Below are 21756 nucleotides of genomic sequence, written 5' to 3' on the forward strand. Positions count from 1 at the left end.
GAAAAAAGTTATAACTTACAGTTTCCATAGCTCTAGATACTAGATTTACAAATAAGAATTATTTTAGCAATTGACAAGTAATCTGGTAATGGACAATGCTTTTTAAATGAGATCACCAAAGGGCCATCGATGAGAGAAAACAGCACTGAAATTACTGGCAAGAATCTTACGGTACTGAATATTTGAAAATTCCCTTTAAGTTGGGCCAATATACTTGTTTTTCATTTGAAAGGCAATTGCAGCATTTGTTTTCAACAAAATTGCTTTAGCTGACTCTCTTGAGTATGCTAACAAATAACTCACAAGTACGATTGCAGACGTAATACTTAAAATCTTTTATATAAACCAATGAGATATCAAATTTTAAAATAGGATACAATTTTTAAAATGTGATACACCTGGAAAAGATTTTAAGTTGGTGAGATTCAAACAGGCTACATATATACCTTTCATTATCTATCAACACTGTTGAGAAAAGGTGACATTGGAAAGCTTGTATGTCATGGATATGAGTTGTTACTTACTAAGCTTATTACTCCAGTCCTCAGAGAGGCCAAGCATTTATAAAATGTTCATGCTTACAATGGCTATCTGTTTCATGTGTGTTATACTTCCTAGTGTGGACTTCAAGTTTTCATGTCACTATGATTAACCATTTTAATAACCTAGGCACTATCCTTCGAATGGAAGCATTCTATGGAGAAAGTTGAGAAGTATGTCTATTAAACTTTATGGCCACTAGATTATATTAGCGTTTAACTTAATTCTTTCTAAAGTTCAGATCCCATTACAAGTGAAAGCTATCCACCGACTAGGAAAGTAAAAAATGCCTACCAGGACATATCAGTTTATTGAAGTTTAGTTTACCTTTAAACATTGTTCTCAAATCGTAACCTATGCTATTCAAATTTAAAAAGTAAAACCTATATTTAAAACGTGTTTTTCTTACATGCCCACAGTACCTATTACATAATATACAATCAATAAACACTTACTGGATTTATGCAAGTCAATTTACCCAACTGGCCCGCCAATCACAATAACTAAATGTAGAATAAAGTTATCTACCCTTTCCGCTTCATACATTTTAAAAAATTAAAATTATTTTATTTCTAAAAATGATGACTCTAAGACATATTAAAATATCCCAAATTTTTAAAGTCTGACCACAGCAGGTGTTGAAGAGAATATGGATTAACGAGAGGATTTATGCCATGCTCATGGGATATAAATTATTGCAATGACTTTGAAAAATCTGACATTCTTAAAAAAACTAAACATTCACAAAAACTAACATCCAATAATTACAACCCTAGAGCAGTGGTTCTCGAAAGTGAGTTCTCTAAACCAACAGCATTAGGATCATTAAGGGGTAGATTAAAAATTAAACTCCTAGCCTTAACTCAGACCCTGGGAATTTACAGCTCTGGGGGTGGTATGTGCTCTGTGGCCCAGTGTTCGACTCTGTGCAACCCATGATTATAACCTACCAGGCTCCTCTGTCCATGGAACTTTCCAGGCAGGAATACTGGAGTGGGTTGCCATTTCCTCCTCCAGATGATCTTCCCAACCCAGGGATGGAACCTGCATCTCGAGTCTCCTACATTAGCAGGCGGATTGTTTACCGGGGAGCCACCTGGGAAGCCCCTGGGGGTGGGGCCTAGCAATAGTTGATCAGTTTCTCCAGGAGACTCCAATGCATGCTAAAGTGTGCAAACCATTCCCCTAGAAAGACACTTGCACATGCGCACCAGTCTATGCCACACTATTCAGGACTATCAACTTCATAGCAAAGTATAAAGAAAATAAACACCCCAACTGTCCATTGACAGGAGAATGGGTAAATTGTGATAGTATTTGTATATAATTTGCATAATTATTATAAAGGAGTGAAAATGACTAAACTATCACTATGTGGGACAATATGGATGAATTCTTAGAAATGTATTCAATGGAGAACGCAAATCCAGAAAGCAAGTTTCTTTATTATTTTGATTTCAATATGCATACGCTTTACATAGATTTTTCACCTTTCTTCAACTTAATACAACAAATTCAACTCTGGATACTTACTAACAACATATTTCTGACTTAATTCTAAAGCCAGATTTAAACAGGTCTTGGGCCAAGATTGTAAACATCGGCACAGAATTAAGATCTATTTCACATCCCACTATGGCTGCAGTGCCTGGCATGGTGCTTCATATGACAGTACTCAGTCACTGCTGATTTAATTTAATCAATGAATAAGGTATACAAAAAGCCTGGTTGAATATTCTGAAGAAAGAAAAAGCAACTTAAGTCCACAACGCTCAGAAACATGGAACTGACATCAGTAGCTCAGAAGCCACTCACTGCATTCTCAAATTCCTTGATGCCAACCGTTACAGAGAATTTTAAAAGAGAACGGGAATTCCGAGGCATGTGGAGAAAGGATGAAAGATTCAAACCTGACTCTGGTAGCAACTTAAAAAAATGAAAATTTAAAGAGTCCAATTTTTTAGAAATATGGCCTTCAAGTTCTTTTGACTAGGCACCCATCCATGAAACACTTGGGGGGATATACTCAAATATCCACGTATTCATTTACTTCCCAGTGGCTCAGAGTTTAAACTAATTTACAAAGTATACACCACTGGCAGGGAAAACATAATTTCCCAAATGAGAAAAGGACTTTTAATGACCTAAGACAATGAGTCAACCAGTAAAAATCCCTTAAATATATATCATTAAATTTAGTGAACTCCTGCCAAATATAAGATTGACTTTAAACATTAAAAGAAAAAAAAAGTCTAAAGTGATCTTTGTGTGCTGGAAAATATTTTTAAATGTCTTGCTAATTGGGATGATCTCATCCGATTATCATTGGCTACTATTTCAAAGAACAATAAACATTTAGGGAGCAGCTAACCAGTTGACGCACTCAAGGACTAAAAGCACCTGTGTCCTTCAAGATTGGCCAAATCAAGTCTTGATGTAATTTTGTATCTTTAAGTAAAAACAAAAAAAACTTAAAAGGTGTAGTATTTCTTCTTAAATTACTGGATCCTCTTGCACGCCCTGTGAGGTAGACAACCTTACTTGGGAAAGTGTCACTTTAATGAAGGCACAACTCACCCCTCCCCGCAACCTGTCTTCAACATCAAAACATTCAGTATACTTCCGTTTACTCAATATACAAAGTCAAAAGTCGTGGTGAGCATATGTTGTCCTCTACAGTGACTAAAGGAGATCAGCCCTGGGTGTTCTTTGGAAGGAATGATGCTAAAGCTGAAACTACAGTACTTTGGCCCCCTCATGCGAAGAGTTAACTCTTTGGAAAAGACTCTGATGCTGGGAGGGATTGGGGGCAGGAGGAAAAGGGAATGACAGAGGATGAGATGGCTGGATGGCATCACCGACTCTATGGACATGAGTTTGAGTAAATCCAGGAGATGGTGATGGACAGAGGCCTGGCGTGCTGCGATTCATGGGGTTGCAAAGAGTCGGCCATGACTGAGCGACTGAACTGAAATGACAGTGACTAAAAAATGCAGAGTTGGATACAACTTTGCGACTGAACAACAATCTGCAGTGACTCTGCCTCCCCAACCCCAAGCTTCACCACCCAGTGTTGGCAATTGCTCAACAAGCTTTAAAGGAGGGAAACTTATGTGAAAAAAAAACAGGCATTACTCTTAGGGCCGGATAACAAAAACAGAAGCTAGGTTAAGTATGGAGATAATGAAAGTGACACAGATATTCCAACTGGTGGACAAGAGACCAAACTGTTTATCTTGCAGTAGTGCTCTGTTTCAGTTTCATGAAAATCATGTCAAGATCATGCCAACCCCGGCTAAGTACAGTCACTTCATCTATACAAAAATGCAGGCTGTTATGTATTATTCTGCTTTCTTTGGTCAAATAAGAGTAATTTTTTAAAATCAGTAATAGTATTTTTTTTTAATCAGTTTAAGGGGAGGGGAGGAAACACTGAAAACTTCGGCACAGAATATGTTTTTCAGTTAAGCAGTAAAGATTATCACATGTCTTTTTAATTTTTTTTTTTGTTGATTCGCACTGCCTGTGGGATCTTAGTTCCCTGATCAGGGATTGAACCTGCACCCTCGGCTGTGAAAGCACGGAATCCTAACCACTGGACCACCAGGGAAGCCCCTGACTTAACTTTCAATATTGAATCATATTAGCCTTTTCCAATATGGGTTTTTATAATGTTTGTAATTAACTATTTGAGAAGTTTTTTTCCAATTTCCGAGATTCTCTAGCAAAATATTTAAGTAAACTAATATTTAAATCCAAAAAGCTAACCTAGTCAAAAGTACGTTTTAAAAAAAAAAAAGCCACCTTAATAAAAATATGGCAAGACTAAGCCAGCCAATTTTTGACAAGAATAAAACTCAGTAGTTTCAGGAGAAGTAGTTAAAAATTTATGGCTGGGTCTAAACATCTTGTCTTCCATGAAATAACATAGCAGAGATGTTGAAGAAAAGGGTCAGTCACAGGCCTGTTTTCAAGAACATACTACAATTTTAACTTTGGATATACTAAATATTTCTTTCAGTAACAACATATGTTTTGGGTAGTAGTAGTTATCAACAGACAAACCAGGTACAGAAGAATTTAATAGTCAGAAATAAAGTGAATGTTGTGAAGAATTTATGAAAACTCAATTACTTGAATTTATGCTACTTCTCTTTTAATGAATACTAAATCTCTAAAAACCAGAAGAACACGATAATTGCAGTCAAAAAACTACAGCGTGGTTCAAATCTTTAGAGCACTTTTACTCAAAACTACAGAGTAGTTGGAAAGCCATTTTTTTATACCGTGGCACAATTGCGCTATTTAAAAATTTACAGTTTGTGCAAAAGATGCGGAAAACATGCTGGCAGATAAGACAGGGAGCCCAATCTACCTTCAACTCCGACTCTGTTGCTTAGTAATTTCTAGATGTCATTTAGCCACACCATAAATGTCTGCCTTGAACGGTCAAATTTTCCAAAGACGCCGAACAACTTTTATGGGTGGGGCAAGGGGCTGAGAAGGAACAGGATACATTTTGGCTTGCTCCAGCGATGGAAAAATATTCTGCACCACACCCTCAACAAAGGCCTAACACAGCAAAGAGTAATGTCCAATCCATCCACTTCGGTCTATTGTCCCAGTCCTCTAAGAAACTAAAATAGTACGAAATATTAATAAAGCGAGTACAGAAGTTTTGGCGGCGGTGGTGCTGTGGGATCCTAAAAGCTGGGGGGCGGGGGGGGGGGGTGACCATCTAGAAAAGGTCACTATTATTTCATCCCTCTATTCGACTTAGGCTGAGAGAACGTTTTACTTAGCCACGATAGAAAGTTTTAATTGTTTTCACCTGATCACCCTTAAATGCTTTAGTTGTTAACCAACACTTTCTGGAGCGGACCATTACTCAGCACGAAGGTGGGAACCAGCGCCTTCTGCAGCCACGGGCGAGGGGCAGCGGGGTCTTGGCGGAGGTGGGAAGCGGAATTTGAGCATCAGGTGCCAGTGACCGTCCCCACGCCCTCCAAGTCCTCTGTACTCCAGGACCCACACCTGGTCTTGAGAACATTTAAGCCCAAACTGACCTGCGCCTATCCCCAGAGCAGCTGGGGAGTCCAAGGGCAGGCGCGGGCTAAGGATCCCAGGGTTGGGGAGGCCTCAGGGACCCAAGGTCGGCCTCCTCCCGGACGCCCCCTGCCCCGGCGCACGCCCACCTCCCCGCTTCCAGTCCCTCTCCCCAACTTCAGCCCTCTGCCCCGCAAGCCCGCTCCGCACTCCGCTGCCCTCGCCCCCCGCAGCCCGGCCCGCCTCGCCTCCTCCTGACCCCCTTACCTTTCCATTCTTGGGGCTGCCGTTAAGGAACAGGGTCACCCGCCTCATTGCGTTGCCCCCACCGGATCCTGAGTGAGTCGCCACCCTCCCACCTGTCTCTCCTCCCACCTTTTTCTTCTCCCGCCCTTCCCCTCCCTCCACCCACTCGGACTCTCCTCCCTTCGCCACCTTCCTTCCTTTACTGACACACACACACACACAAGCACGCACACTCCGTCCCACACCCCAAGGTTGGCCGGTCCTCCTTCCCACCCCGCCCCTGGGCTCTTCAGTCAGTCTGGGGCCCTTCCCCCACCTCTCCCAGACTGACTCTAAGCTCCGCCAATCATCCGGCAGCGCAGGGCAGCACTCAACCAATCGTCCCCCTGCACTGGGTGGGCTCTTACTAACCCAGCCCAGGTGGAAGGAGGGAAGAGAAGCTGCAGTCTAGCCGACAGCGAAGGGTTATCAGCCAATCAGAGCTCAACCTGGAGCCGAACGGCGGCTCAAAGCATTACTGAGCAGGCGCAAAGCCAACACCAGGTAGAAGTAATCTGCATACGAAGGCGGGGTTTGAGAGACGGAGGTGGAGCGCTGGAAGTGATCCATAACCAGTCAGCACCTCCCAACTTTAACACCTCCCCCTCGCCCAACCCACAGAGGAAACGGCTGAGGCTGGGGCTCGCTGATTGGGTAAGAGCCGGTCCGCTTTTCTGTCCTGATTGGTCCAAGGATTCTTTTCGAAGTTTGCAGCATCCAATCGAAAGGCGGGGTACGGTACAAAAACTACCCGAAGGGATCTTCCGCGAGGCTGTCACAGAAAGTAGTCCCTGCGGGCAGAGGTCAACAGCTGGTCTCTTTGGTCAGTGTGTTATCGGCAGCTAGTGGTGGTGTCTCTTCGAGCCCACGAAGCCTCTCCTGTTCCTGGGACGGCGATGTAGAGGCCTGGCAGGGTTCGGGGTGCGCGCGCACACGTGCATGTGGTGGCGGCGTAGAGATTCGCAGAGTAACGCCCGGACGCCGAGGAGGCGGGGCTGGCGATTTGAATCAGGCGGCGGTCCGAGCCCTCGCGGAAGGAAGGCTGTAAGGGACTCCGGTCTCAGGTTGGGGTGTTGGCGGCGGGGGATCTGGGAGCCCCCCGCGGATGGCTTGGCGGCCGATAGTTGTTTTCTCGAGCGAATGCTTCAGGACCAAAGAGCCGAGATCTAGAAGGTACGGCAGCCCCAACATTCATCGGAGTAGCGTTCAAAATAAACCCTACGGGAGGTAAGGCAAGTCATCTGGTTGGGATTTCAGAGACTAGTGCAGATTCGGCTTCCTTGGTAGCTCTGACGGTGAAGAATCCGCCTGCAATGAGGAAGGCCTGGGTTCGATCCCTGGGTTGGGAAGATCCCCGGGAGAAGGGAATGGCAACCCACTCCAGTCTTCTTGCCTGGATAGTCCCATGGACAGAGGAGGCTGGCTGTCTACAGTCCATGGGGTCGCAGAGTCGGACACGACTAAGCACAGCACAGTGCCGCAGATCTGTTTCTTCGGAGGGTTTTCTCAGCAGTGTGTTCCACTGGATCACCCGCGTGCTTTTTAACGTGCAAACTCCTGAGGTCTGGGCAGACCTCCTGAATTTTGGGGAGTCTGCAAAAGGTGCGTCTCTAACAGAGTGCCCAGATGAGTCTGATGTTCCCTAAAGTTGAAAATCCTTGGCTTACGGGGTCTGCTTCGTTTCATCCCGAAAAGCAGTCTCCTCCATTCCTCTTTAATTTGAGGTCCTAAAGTAGTCTTTTGACATCCGTTTTCGTGCCAGTGTAGTAGACTGTGTTGGGCTTCCCTGGTAAAAAGAATCCGCCTGTCAGCGTAGGAGCTGTCTGGTTCAATTCCTGGGTCGGGAAGACCCCCTGGAGAAGGAAATGGCAACCCGCTCCAGTACTCTTGCCTGGGATATCCCATGGAAAGAGGAGCCTGGCCGGCTACAGTCCATGGGGACACAAAAGAATTGAACACGACTTGGCGACTAAACAGCAACAACATGGATTGTATTAGAATTCAGTCTTGAAAGAGGATCTCAATCAAATCACATTAATCTTGGAGGTGAGGTTATTTTTCTTTTTCCTCCTCTCTCTCTTTAGATGGATACTTGTTCACAAGACTGCGAGCCCCTTCAAACCAAGGAGTCTCCTATTAATAACGCTGGTATGTAGAGATCTGTTGTCTCTGTGAAATTTAAGGTTTAAATATCTATCTTTTAATGATGTTTAACCTCTACCATATGTTGTCTGTTTCAGGAAAAACCCCTTTAGTTTTGGGAAATGGGAAGCTTGTAACTCCCCACAAGCAGGCAGCTGAAATGACTCCTAATTGTTACACATCAGAGACTTTTAAATCACCTTTGAACTTGTCCACAGTAACTGTGGAGCAATTGGGAATTTCACCTGAAAGCTTTGTAAATAACTCTTCAGGTAAGAACTGTTGTCCCTTTGTTGCAGTGCTTTTAAAAGTTTAAAAATTAAACTCTGTACTGTTCACCTAGCCCATCTAGCTTAGTATGTTATGTATCTAAATTGACTGGCTCTCAAACTTACTAGATCAGGGTGCCAGGGCACCAAGATGATGTTGTTCCTGATTCACAGCTATGCTCCGTATTTAAACTGGAAAAGGATATGTGTGCAAATTGCTCTTTGACCCAACACATGGAATACAGGAGGGTGTATGCCCTAAATAGTAATACATTCAACAGTCATGTATAGCAAAAATGAGAGAAAGTTGAAAGGCAACTAAGAAAATATGAAATTGAAAGAGTAGGGTATGCCTCTTCAAACTTACAAACAGAAAATTGACCCGGGCTAATCTCCCTTACAGAGTAGAAATAAAATTCACTTTTGAAGTCTGTTTTTCCTGGAGAAGAAATAAATAATAGGAATGGAATGAGATAACAGCATTTAACTATGGAGGAAAATGTGCTTGAAAGCCAAAGGGCACTAGCTTAATAACACATGATGGAGACAAGACCATAGTGGCAAACCATCCTGTGCTCCCTTCTCAAGAACATCCCACTTGGTACTTCCCTGGTGGTCCAGTGGTTAAGACTCCAAGCTCCCAATGCAGGGGACCAAGGTTGGATCTCTGGTCTGGAAACTAGATCCTGCATGCCGCAACTTTTAAAAAAAAAAAAAAGAAGAAGAAGAAGAATGCTCTTAGACCTTTAGAAAGCTAGACTTATTTTGTGTGTTTAGGTGTGCAGCTGGAATTCAGGGTAATGTGCTGAAGGTAGACAAATATCAAGGAGAAACAAATCGTCTTGAGATAGCAGAACTTGAAAGTATGTGCCAAGGGGGAGATTGTCCTTGGAGATTAGACTAATTCTCATAAAGGGAAATTCTTAGTCCAAAGCAAGCGATACCAATCCTGTGCAGGAAATATGAAACAAAATATGAGGCATGTTAATTCAAATGTGTTATACAACTATTTGATAAACGCTTTCTATATTGTGGGCACAGCTCCAGGGCATGGAATAAATCAGTAGTCAAAACAAAGGTCCCTACCCAAAAACTGATAATGTTTGAACAGTCTTCCTTACAGTTTTCCATTTAGATTTCTGTATCACTTTTTTACCATGTTCTCTCTCAGGCTAGTGGATCATGGGGGTATTCAGGGCATGATTACTGATGATTGCCTTTTGTTTTGTTCCAACATAAAAGAGAGTTTTCATTACAGGAAAGTCATCACCCTACCTTAAAAAATCCAGACGGCGGTCTACAGTTGGTCTTCGGGGCCTTCCTGAAACAAACCATCTAATTCGTTTCGTTGCCGAGCAGCGGAGTTTAAAGAATGCTTCATTGACCCAGACTTCCCCTTTTCAGGTATGGTGTTCTTCTAAGTTCCATCATGAATTCTTCTAGGAGGATGTTTTGCTCTGTTTAGAAAGCTTTTGTACAGTGTTGGAGCTCTGCAGTGCACCTCATCTGTTTTGAATCTGGTAAGAGGATATCTTCTCTGTGTCTTACAGAGATTTTGACCTTAGCAGAAATGTTGATGTTGAGCATGGATCTAGTAAGAGTTTTGAGATGCTGTATGGAAATGGCATTCTGGAAGAGCTTTCTATTTTGTTTGCCAGTTGCTGTCTAGTTCCTTTCTGGTTTTGTGTAATGAGGTGAGGCAGTGTTTGTTTTTCCAACCTTCTTCTTTTAATGTTTCATCTGTAAGTGTCTAATAATAACTACTATGCATTGGCGTGTAGAAATAAGAGTCCCCCCCACCCCATAAAATATATTTGGGATAACTTTGTGGAAAGGAGCTAAGTATTTGTCTGTTGATGGGAAAGTATTTAGATGTTTTTACCAATTTTTATTAGACTAATAAATGCTTCTAAAAAGTCAAATAGTAGAAGACTTGTGGTGAAAGACAGTCTCTGGCTTGTCCTTCTTTGGCTCTTTTGGTCTGGACCTTCCTATTTGAAAAGGTACTTTTATTGACACTTCTTTATCTTTCAGTTTTAGACCCTGTGTATATGGAAGGCTGTTTACTGCACTGCAAGCCTTCTCAAAAGTTATCTGTAGGTTCCTGGGAATCTGTGAGTCCCATCCAAGAGGTCCATGAGGTCAAAAGTATGTTTTGAAACAGCACTAGGATGTTAATTTGCCCTTTTTTCACTCTGTTGATGTTATATTCATGGTGTAAAAGCTGATAGCACCAAGCAGTCATTTTACGTTCATCACTCTTCAGCATTCACAGGAAATAATAGTAAGTCCAGTATCACTAAACTTCCTTGATGAAGCAATAAAAAAATCATCCATTTTAATTTTTCAACCCTGAAATATTATGAGTGATGAAATGGGAAGTGGACACCACGCACTTTCAAAGTACATACCAAAGTGTGGTGGATGTTTCCAGAAAAATCGTGGATGTGACTGGTCGGCGCAGAGAGTTGAACTAGCTATTATTTTCATGGAACATCATATTTATATGACAAACAGACATGGTTAGCCAGACTTGGGAATGTGGCTGGCATTTTCAGAAATGAACAGTGAACTTGCCGTCTCAAGGAAAGACAGGTATTTCTTCCCAATGAAAAAAATTCAAGTTTTTGAGAGAGAATCAGATTATGAAAAACTTGTATTCACCACCACTCTGAACTTACTAGACAACTTCCCAGTGACTGCTTTTCTGATGGATCCTTGAGGCTATTAATGAATGTGATGTTTGGATATTGCATAATAAAATATGTCAGCATTTGAAAGATATGCACAGCTGAATGAACCAGTATTTTCTGCATGACAAGTGCTTGCAAAATACACCTTCAAGTTGCAGGATAAGCCCATGGATTCTAACATAACATAATATGAAAAGTTCATTGGCCTAACTTGAACTTTTGACTAATTTTTAACTAATTTGAACTTCGTATTTGACATTGCAACTAACCTTTAAGAAATCTTTATTGAATTTTATGGTGCATTAAAGAAAAATGTCCACAATTCTGAAAAAGTTCTTGAAATACTCTTGATAGATACAACCCACATGAATTGAGAGTCTCTGAAGTGCTCATTTTTTAGAGTGTAAAGACTTGAGAACTGTGTTAGAGTAGACGGCAGCATGGCCTGTGGGGTTGTATTGCTGGTGTTTGATTCTTGGGTTTATTGTTAGTTCATTGTGACTTTGGCAGATTAGTTGACTTCTGTGTCCTTTTCCTCCTGTATAAAATGGGTTATAATAGTAGCAAGAGTTTTATGAGGATGAATAAATCAATACATATGAAGTAATTACAACTCTGCCTGGAGCGTGGTATTTGTTGTTGTTTTGGCTGTGCTGCACACCACGTGTGATCTTAGTTCCCCAACCAGGGATCAAACCTGGCAGCCATGACATTGCAAGCGTGGAGTCTTAATCACTGGACCACCAGGCAAGTCCCTATGTTTTAGATTTGCTGTCATTGTTTTTATTTCTGTGAAAAATGAGGGTTTCGCTCTCTCACATCTCCTAACCATAACTATTCCAACACTTTCCCCTTCCTGCCAATACAACCAATTACAATGTTGGTTTAAATAAGGGTTTATTGTGTATTATCTGTGGTGTTTGTGTGCTTGTGTGCATGTGTACACAGCTGTGTCCAACTCTTTGCAACCCCTGGACTGTAGCCCACCAGGCTCCTCTGTCCATGGGATTCTCCAGGCAAGAATAAAGAATACTAGAATGGGTTGCCATTTTCTTCAGGAAATCTTCCCAACCCAGGGATCGAACCTGCATCTCCTGCATTTTTTGTTTCTTTCTTTGTTTAATCTTTTATCACGTAATCTTGAGAATCCCTACACTCTGACAGAACTGTAAATCTTAGGAGTCCATCCATTCTTTTCTCATTTCTAAGTGCACTCTGACTTAGATTAGCTTCGATCTAGATTTGCTGGACAGCTGTCACTTCATGACTTCTTTTCACCATCCTTGGTAATTTCCTTTTTCTCTCCTATTTGTATTTCCTTTCTCCATAATCTCATATTTTTTCTTGGTGCACTGCCTCATTTTTCTGGAGCCTCTGCATCTCTGACAAAGTTTATCCTACCAACATAATTGAATTATGATTTATCCTGTATCGAAATCTGGGTTGGACCTATTTTCCCTCAAAATTTTGAAATTTTGAAGGCATTTTCTGTTGTATTTTAGCTTACAGAATGAAAAAATCCTATTCATTCCTTCATTCATTCAACTTATCTTTGATTCCCTATCCTTTGTTTGGCCTTCTTTTTCATTCTGGAAGCTCCATTCCTGCTGTTATAAAATATCATGATGGGACTATCTCTCACGGTGGCCTGTTGAGGACATTATAGGTTTTTCTTCCTTAGATCTCAGGGTCTCATTTTACTACTTAATTGTTTTAGGTTCTGGCTCACGCTCAAATCTTTTCTTCAGATGCCTAGTGATCCTTGACTCTGTTCACATTTAAAAGTGCGACACTTTGAAAATTGCTCGTGCTCAGTCACAGAGTCTGATCAAACTCCAGGAGACAGTGAAGGACAGGGAAGCCTGGCGTGTTGTGGTGCATGGGGCTGCAAAGAGTCAGAGACCACCGAGCGACTGAACAACAAGCTTGAGGATTGTTCCTTTCATTTCTGTGATATTTTAGTTCAGTTCAGTTCAGTTCAGTCGCTCAGTCGTGTCTGACTCTGCCACCCCATGAATCGCAGCATGCCAGGCCTCCCTGTCCAACACCAACTCCCGGAGTTCACCCAGACTCACGTCCATCGAGTCAGTGATGCCATCCAGCCATCTCATCCCTGTCGTCCCCTTCTCCTCCTGCCCCCAATCCCTCCCAGCATCAGAGTCTTTTCCAATGAGTCAACTCTTCACATGAAGTGGCCAAAGTACTGGAGATTCAGCTTTAGCATCATTCCTTCCAAAGAAATCCCAGGGCTGATCTCCTTCAGAATGGACTGGTTGGATCTCCTGGCAGTCCAAGGAACTCTCAAGAGTCTTCTCCAACACCACAGTTCAAAAGCAGAAATTCTTCAGCGCTCAGCCTTCTTCACAGTCCAACTCTCACATCCATACATGACCACAGGAAAAACCATAGCCTTGACTAGACGAACCTTTGTTGGCAAAGTAATGTCTCTGCTTTTGAATATGCCATCTAGGTTGGTCATAACTTTCCTTCCAAGGAGTAAGCGTCTTTTAATTTCATGGCTGCAGTCACCATCTGCAATGATTTTGGAGCCCCCAAAAATAAAGTCTGACACTGTTTCCACTGTTTCCCCATCTATTTCCCATGAAGTGATGGGACCAGATGCCATGATCTTCGTTTTCTGAACGTTGAGCTTGAAGCCAACTTTTTCACTCTCTTCTTTCACTTTCATCAAGAGGCTCTTTAGTTCTTCACTTTCTGCTGTAAGGGTGGTGTCATCTGCATATCTGAGGAGATATATCTGAGGAGAAATATCAATAGATATTTCTCCCGGCAATCTTGATTCCAGCTTGTGTTTCTTCCAGTCCAGCGTTTCTCATGATGTACTCTGCATATAAGTTAAATAAGCAGGGTGACAATATACAGCCTTGACGTACTCCTTTTCCTATTTGGAACCAGTCTGTTGTTCCATGTCCAGTTCTAACTGCTGCTTCCTGACCTGCATACAGATTTCTCAAGAGGCAGGTCAGGTGGTCTGGTATTCCCATCTCTTTCAGCATTTTCCACAGTTTATTGTGATCCACAAAGTCAAAGGCTTTGGCATAATCAATAAAGCAGAAATAGATGTTTTTCTGGAATTCTCTTGCTTTTTCGATGATCCAGCAGATGTTGGCAATTTGATCTCTGGTTCCTCTGCCTTTTCTAAAACCAGCTTGAACATCTGGAAGTTCACGGTTCACATATTGCTGAAGCCTGGCTTGGAGAATTTTGAGCATTACTTTACTAGCATGTGAGATGAGTGCAATTGTGCGGTAGTTTGAGCATTCTTTGGCATTGCCTTTCTTTGGGATTGGAATGAAAACTGACCTTTTCCAGTCCTGTGGCCACTGCTGAGTTTTCCAAATTTGCTGGCATATTGAGTGCAGCACTTTCACAGCATCATCTTTCAGGATTTGAAATAGCTCAACTGGAATTCCGTCACCTCCACTAGCTTTGTTCGTAGTGATGCTTTCTAAGGCCCACTTGACTTCACATTCCAGGATGTCTGGCTATAGGTAAGTGTGAGTGATCACACCATCGTGATTATCTTGGTAGTGAAGATCTTTTTTGTACAGTTCTTCTGTGTATTCTTGCCACCTCTTCTTAATATCTTCTGCTTCTGTTAGGTCCATACCATTTCTGTCCTTTATTGTGCCCATCTTTGCATGAAATGTTCCCTTGGCTGTTGAAATTTAGACAGGGGTTGCAGTGAATCTGGAGATTGTTTTGGGTAGTGTGGACCTTTTAACAAGTGCTTCTTCTAGTACCGGAGCACAAAATACCTTTCCATTTATTTGTGCCTTTTTTCAGTTCCTTTCATCAGTGTCTTACAGTTTTCAAGATACAGATCTTTCACTTCCTTGGTTCAGTTTATTTCTTAGTATTTTATTCTTTTTGATACAGCTGTAAATGTTCTCTTAAGTCTTCTTTCCTATAATTCTTTGAGTGTAGAAACACAACAGATGTTTTTTATGTTCCTTTTGTATTCTGCAATTTTATTGAATTTCTTTTTTCCAACAGTTTTTGAGTGTGGTTGTGTTTGTACATATGTCATCTGAAAATGGTGACAGTTTTATTTTTCCCTTTCCAACTTGGCTGTCTTTTCTTTTTTTTTTCCCTAACTGCTGCTTCTTATTCTTTTAGTATTAAGGGATTAGCTATTGACTTCCTACTGTGTTCAATGAAAAACTAGCCCTCTTTCTTCTTCATCCCTTTTATCATAAACATAGATACGCACTTCCCATCCTTTACAACTTCCCAGTAGATAAGTTACTTGAGTATTCAAGTCTTTGTTATTGTGACCATGTGTGTTATTTTCACCTGTTTTCCCTTCTGCATTTGTCTTATCCAACCTTTTCTTTTGAGTCATTTTCCTTTAGCACAAACAAATCTTTATCTTTCCCTTTAACTTTCCCTAGGGGATTCCCTGGTGACTCAGACAGTAAAGAATCTGCCTGCAGTGCAGGAAACCCATGTTCAGTTCCTGGGTTAGGAAGATCCCCTAGAGGAGGAAATGGCAACCCACTCCAGTATTCTTGCCTGGAGGATCCCATGGACAGAGGAGCCTGGTGGGTTGCAATACACGGGGACATAGTCAGACATGACTGAGCGACTGCCACTTAACTTTGTCTAGACCCCCATGGCGTCCTATTTCTGTGCCTGTCCCTCACAGGAAACTCCTTGAACAGTTGTCCTGTCTCACTCCTCTTCCATCATCTCCAGTGTCTGTAGCCACTCCACCTGGGCTTCTGCCTTGATCCCAAATGGCCCACACCTTGGCCAAGACCATGATTGATTAAGTCTTACTTTGCATCTTAATCAGCATTGCCTCAGCATTTGACTGAACTCAGCTACTCCCTCGGAGAAGGCAATGGCACCCCACTCCAGTACTCTTGCCTGGAAAATCCAATGGACGGAGGAGCCTGGAAAGCTGCAGTCCATGGGGTCGATGAGGGTCAGACACGACTGAGCGACTTCACTTTCACTTTTCACTTTCATGCATTGGAGAAAGAAATGGCAACCCACTCCAGTGTTCTTGCCTGGAGAATCCCAGGGACGGGAGAGCCTGGTGGGCTGCCGTCTATGGGGTCGCACAGAGTCGGACACAACTGAAGTGACTTAGCAGCAGCAGCAGCTACTCCTTCCTTGAAGCACTTTGCTTGGCTCTTGGGGATACCAAACTCACCTCATTTTCTTCTTGTTATTGTCATCCCTGCCTCTGCAGATCTCCCTTTTTTAGTTCTCCCCTCAAAAATGTTTGAGCGCCCCAGACTCTCCTCTGCCCCCATCTTGTTGCTTTCCTTATGTAAAATAATCCTTTCTCATGACTTTGGACATTGTCTATAGACTTGTGACTCATAAAGTTGGCCCGAAGTTCTGTAGAGCTCATACTCAGATACCCTCTTGCCTATTCAGCATCTTCCCTTTGGTGTTTCAGTAAGCACTTCGAGCATTACATGCTGCTGCTGCTGCTAAGTCGCTTCAGTTGTGTCCAACTCTGTGCGACCCCATAGACAGCAGCCCACTAGGCTTCTCTGTCCCTGGGATTCTTCAGGCAAGAACACTGGAGTGGGTTGCCATTACATGGTCACAGCTAAAGTCTCGGTTTCCATTCCCCACCATTTCCCCATCTCAGCACACACCATCGTCCAGTTGCTCTGGCCAACAACCTGCCAGTCTTCCTCGGTTTCATTTCCTTTTAATCCCTCACATCCAACACAGCATTGCCTTTTCAGTTCATTTCAGAAACCTCTCTGTAAGCTCTCACATCTCTCAGCTTGGCTGCTACAGCCCTTACGTGCTTTCTACCTGAATCACCAGCAGCTTCTTCATAACTAGTCTCCTTCTCACCTTCCCTGATCCATCCACCATCCCACAGAGCAGTCAGAGCGATACATTTCAAGTACGAATAAGGGACTTGCTTGGCAGTCCAGTGGTTAAGACTCCACCCTTCCAATGCAAGGGAGCGCAGGTTCAATCCCTGACTGGAAAACAAAGATTTCACATGCCGTGGGGTGCAACAACAACAAAAATAATAAAAATGCTAAAGTATGAATCAGATCAATCACTCTGCATCTTAAAACCTTCCCATGGATTCCCGTTATGCCTTCAATTAAACACAAACCACATCTCGAAGCCTTCATGCCCTCCCTGATCCGAGCCCTGCCCACTCCATCCTCAGCTCCCTGTCTCCTGCATTTTCTGGGCCCCCTTGCCTTCTTTCTGCCGCATCCTCTCTGCATTCCAGGCCTCTTGTTCTGCCTTGTTCTTGCAGAATGCCTCCCTTTTCTCGTATCTTCCTTTCATTCATATTCATAGTGTTGGTCAGTGAGTCTTGTCCGACTCTCTGCGATCCTGTGGACTCCTCTGTCCATGGAATTCTCCAAGCAAGAGTACTGGAGTGGGTTGCCATTCCCTTCTGCAGGGGATCTTCCTGACCCACGGTTCGAATCCAGTTCTTGTGCATTGTAGGTGAATTCTTTAGTCTCCCACTTAATGTTTTGGTTTCAACTCAGCTGTTACTTCAGAGGGAGTGCTGTCCTGACTCAAGTAGAGCAGCACTGTTATTACCGAATCACACTCCTTTTTTAGCTTCTCAGTGGCACCTCTTGTACTTGAAATTATATGAATACATTTTCAGAATTTTACTCTAGAATGTCATTTCCTCCTGTATTCTGAGCCTTTCAAATGGTTTCTGGCACAGGGAAAGAATGTTGACTGAATGATATAATTCCTAAGACACAAGTATCCAAAAAAAGCAGTAAGTTTTTTAATGCTTCCTTTACTTTTCATATATGAACGTTGTTCTCTTTCTCAATCAGAAAATAGAGGAACAATGATTTTGACTGGGGAACCTTTAATTTGTTTAAAGCAGATATCAAAATGGGCCAGACTCCTAGGAGATTAAACCTAACCTTCCCATGTTCAAATATAAGTTTACAAAAAAGGTACATTAAACATAAATTGTATGGCTTTAGGATAAACCCTTTCTTTCTCTGTATCTCAGATGAGAGTTGACCACCAACCAGCTTTTTATGAATGTCATGTCATAAAGGTTTACATGGTCAACCTGTTTGAATTTTAAATGTTCTATTATGTAACAAAGTTTGCTTTATGAATGTATTTAACTGGGAATAAAATCAAGAGTATGAGCAGATTCATCATCAAACATGGCTTCAAGATTTTAACAGGGTTTTCTCCATATGATATCTTAAAGAGAAGTATTTTTTTATTTTATTTTTGCTTGTTAGTGGAATTCCTTAAATTGCTGTAAGCTCCAAATCAGTGGAAATATGTTAGTCTAAATAATACAGATGGGGGTGGTGGGTGGGGAGAAGTTCTAGATAGAGAACTTAATCAGTAATTTATTTTATGGGTAACAGAACTCTTACATTATACATCACATTTATCTTGCACTTCTACCCCTGCTCGTGGTTGTTTAGTCACTAAGTCGTGTCTGACTTTTTGGCGACTTCATGAACTGTAGCCTGCCAGGCTGCTCTGTCCATGAGATTTCCAGGCAGGAATATTGGAGTGGGTTGCCATTTCCTTCTCCAGGGGATCGTCCCAGATCAGGGATTAAACCTATGTCTCCTACATTGGCTGGAGAAGGAAATGGTAGCTCACTCCAATATTGTTGCCTGGGAAATCCCACAGAGAAGAGTCTGGTGGGCTACAGTTCATGGGATCACAAAGCGTTGGACACGACTGGGCGACTAAACAGCTTTGGCAGACAGGTTCTTTACCACTGAGCCACCAGGGAAGCTCCCTACCCCCACCCCTGCTAGTACCAATTTAATTTGATGACTCTTCAGCTGTTAGCAGAGTTTCCAGAGAGCTCTGTTTTTAACTATTTGGCTTTGTAGTTTGAGCAAATGACTAGGTTTCACCTCTGAGGAAGTAAGCCCCCTATGACATCAGAAAGATTTAGCTCAGGGTTGCCAAAGGAGAGACGGTATGTGTAGGAAGGTATCCAAGCTACTGCAGAACATCTGTCTCTTGTTCTGGCCCCTGGTGTGTGTATGGATGGAAATGAATAGAGACCAGCATGAATGGAACTAGTTATGCTGAGACTTCCACATGACACAGGGGCCAAGGCAGATCGTCAAATGTTATTTTTAGCAAAATTTGGTAAAATTTCCAAATAGTTTCTTCTTGTCCCTTCTTCGTAGCTCTGTCTCCAGAATTTGTTGTTTTCTTGTAACCTTAATCTTCATATAGTTTCTCTCTCTCTTTAATTATTGGGTAAACCCTTCACTAACTATGTAGACAAAACATTCTTAATACTGACTTTAATTTTTTAATTTTTACTTTTCATATAATTTCTAAAGTTTATATTCTACTTATAGGTATTACAAAGTATTGGTTATATTCCCTGTGTTGTACGATATATCCTTGTAACCTATCTTACATCCACTAGTTTGTACCTCCCACTCACCACCCCCCAACCCCATATTACCCCCATCCCATAAAAAGTATTTTGTTCTCTAGAGCTGTTTGATTGTTTTTTGTTATATTCTCTAGTTCACTGTGTTTTTATTTTTGCTGTGTTTTTTAGATTGACATATAAGTGATATCGTATAGTATTTGTCTTTGTCTGTCTGATTTCAGTTAACATGATACCTTCCAAGTGCATTCGATGCAGGTGGCAGAATTACAGTCTTTTTTATGGCTGAGTAGTATTCCAGTATATTATGGATGTTCCAGTACACACATTGTGTATCCATTGGTCTGCTGATGGATGCTTAGGTTGCTTCCATATCTTGGCAGTTGAAAATAATGCTGCTATGAACATTGGGGTTCATATATCTCTTCGAGTTAGAGGTTTTAGGGGGTTATATATCCAGGTGAATGGCTGGGTCATGTGGTAGTTCTATTTTTAGTTCTTTCAGAGACCTCCATACTATTTTCCACAGTGGCTACACCAATTTCCATTCCTACCAACAGCAATGAGGGTTCCTTTTTTTCCTTTGGTCACACCATGTGGCATGCAGAATCTTAGTTACCATCCAGGGATCAAACCCATGCCCCCTGCAGTGAAGCATGGAGTCTTAACCACTGGACCACCAGGGAAGTCCTGATCTGTGAGCTTTTTGATGGTGGCTATGCTGACAGCTGTGAGGTGATACCTCACTGAGGTTTTGATTTGCATTTCCCTAATGATTAGTGATGTTGAGCGTCGTTTCATGCGCCTGCTACTCATCCAACAGGAAGAAAAGTTCTTCTGTACAGTTTTTAAGGGATAATATACATCATATGTAAACAACATATATAACTCAACGTTCATGAAAGTAAAAGTGTTAGTCGCTCTGTTGTGTCCGACTCTTTGTGACCCCATCGACTGTAGCCCATTAGGCTCCTCTGCCATGGAATTCTCTAGGCAAGAATACTGGAGTGGGATGCCATTTCCTTCTTCAGGGAATCTTCCTGACCTAGGGATCAAACCTGTGTCTCTCACGTTGCAGACAGATTCTTTACCATCTGAGTCACCAGGGAAGTCATTGAATGTAAAGATTTGCTTAACTCTCAAATAATTGGGATGTGTTTTGTCTGGGTTTCTTTTTAAAGTGCTTCCCATCTACTCCAGACAGACTTCTCTTCTCTCCTCCATGGGTTTGTCAATATCAGTACTGGCCAACCTTTTGCTCCATGTTTATAGTAATATAAACTTTTAATAGCTACCAAAGAGTAGCTGTTGCTCTTTGGTAAGGCTTGCCTGGTATTTCAGCTGGTAAATAATGCACCTGCAATTCAGAAGACCCCGATTTGATTCCTGGGTCAGGAAGACCTGCTGGAGAAGGGATAGGCTACCCAATCCAGTATTCTTGGGCTTCCCTGGTGGCTCAGATGGTAAAGAATCTGCCTGCAATGCCGGAGACCTGGCTTTGATCCCTGAGTTGGGAAGATCCCCTGGAGGAGGACATGGCAACCCACTCCAGTATTCTTGCCTGGAGAATCCCATGGACAGAGGAGCCTGGCGGGCTACAGTCCGTGGAGTCACAAAGAATCGTACACAACTGAGCAACTCAGCACAAGTAGGAGAGAGGAGAAACAGAGATGAGGGCAGCACACTGAATGTTCAGACTAAAAATACATGATTTGGGACTTCCCTGCTGATCTAGTAGTTAAGACTCCACGGTTCCACTAAAGGGAATCCTTCCGCTGCAGGGGCACAGGTTCAACTCTTAGGGAACTAAGATCCCTCATGCTGAGTGGCATGGCCAGAAAATAAAAAAAATTGTTTAAAAAATGTTCGATTCAAGGGAGGAGGGTCTCTTCTCTATTAACTTTTTACCTCTGATCTTCAAAAAGCCCATCTTTGGCTTGATTTGTAATGTCCTCTGTGCTTCTATATTTTAACAGGGCAGCCCTGCTTTGTATCGAAATGTTTATTCTTTAAGAGAGCAAATGTCTGCCTTCCATTTGGCTTTTAACTCCATAAAGGAAAACGAGAAAATGACTGACTGTCCTGAATCCTCAGAGGCAAAAGGAGTGTTCAAGACCAGAGGCTTGAGTGAGTAGAAAGAATTCAGTCTGTTTGGACTTTTGCATCTTTTGAGACAAACCTCTGAGATATTAAAAAAAAGATTTACTTCTATAGTGTGAAAGCTACCTTCTCTGAATAAAGCCATAACATTTAAAATTTGGGATGTTTCACACAAAAATCTAGATTTCTGATTTCTTTTGAAAAAACATCATTCCTGAGCATACATCTTATGTTTTCATATGGCCACAATTAAGTGTTAAATGTTACAATGTCAGAGCCCATGGACTGTTTCATCTTT

The 21756-nt window shown here is 42.1% G+C and overlaps 2 protein-coding genes across 4 annotated transcripts in view; one reads left to right on the forward strand and one right to left on the reverse strand.

The window, feature by feature from the left end:
* KCTD9 (potassium channel tetramerization domain containing 9) overlaps positions 1–6100 on the reverse strand; it is a 79952-nt gene extending 73852 nt beyond the window's left edge. Inside the window, exon 1 of the mRNA XM_006057341.4 lies at positions 5854–6100. Within this exon, the coding sequence (XP_006057403.1) occupies positions 5854–5901 (48 nt within the window). The 5' untranslated portion in view covers positions 5902–6100. The remainder of the gene's footprint in view (positions 1–5853) is intronic.
* A 182-nt stretch (positions 6101–6282) lies between these two features.
* CDCA2 (cell division cycle associated 2) overlaps positions 6283–21756 on the forward strand; it is a 44247-nt gene continuing 28773 nt past the window's right edge. The window contains exons 1-5 of one of the 3 annotated variants that reach the window (XM_044940176.2): positions 6283–6525; positions 7956–8019; positions 8112–8285; positions 9541–9686; positions 21335–21485. In XM_044940176.2, coding sequence (XP_044796111.2) covers positions 7956–8019; positions 8112–8285; positions 9541–9686; positions 21335–21485 — 535 coding nt within the window. In that variant the 5' untranslated portion in view covers positions 6283–6525. Of the gene's footprint in view, positions 6526–6634; positions 7099–7955; positions 8020–8111; positions 8286–9540; positions 9687–21334; positions 21486–21756 lie in introns of those variants that run through there. The other 2 variants (XM_006057340.4, XM_006057339.4) reach the window with 2 other exon arrangements.

Source organism: Bubalus bubalis, chromosome 3 (genome assembly GCF_019923935.1).
Source record: "Bubalus bubalis isolate 160015118507 breed Murrah chromosome 3, NDDB_SH_1, whole genome shotgun sequence".
Classification (NCBI taxonomy): domain Eukaryota; kingdom Metazoa; phylum Chordata; class Mammalia; order Artiodactyla; family Bovidae; genus Bubalus; species Bubalus bubalis.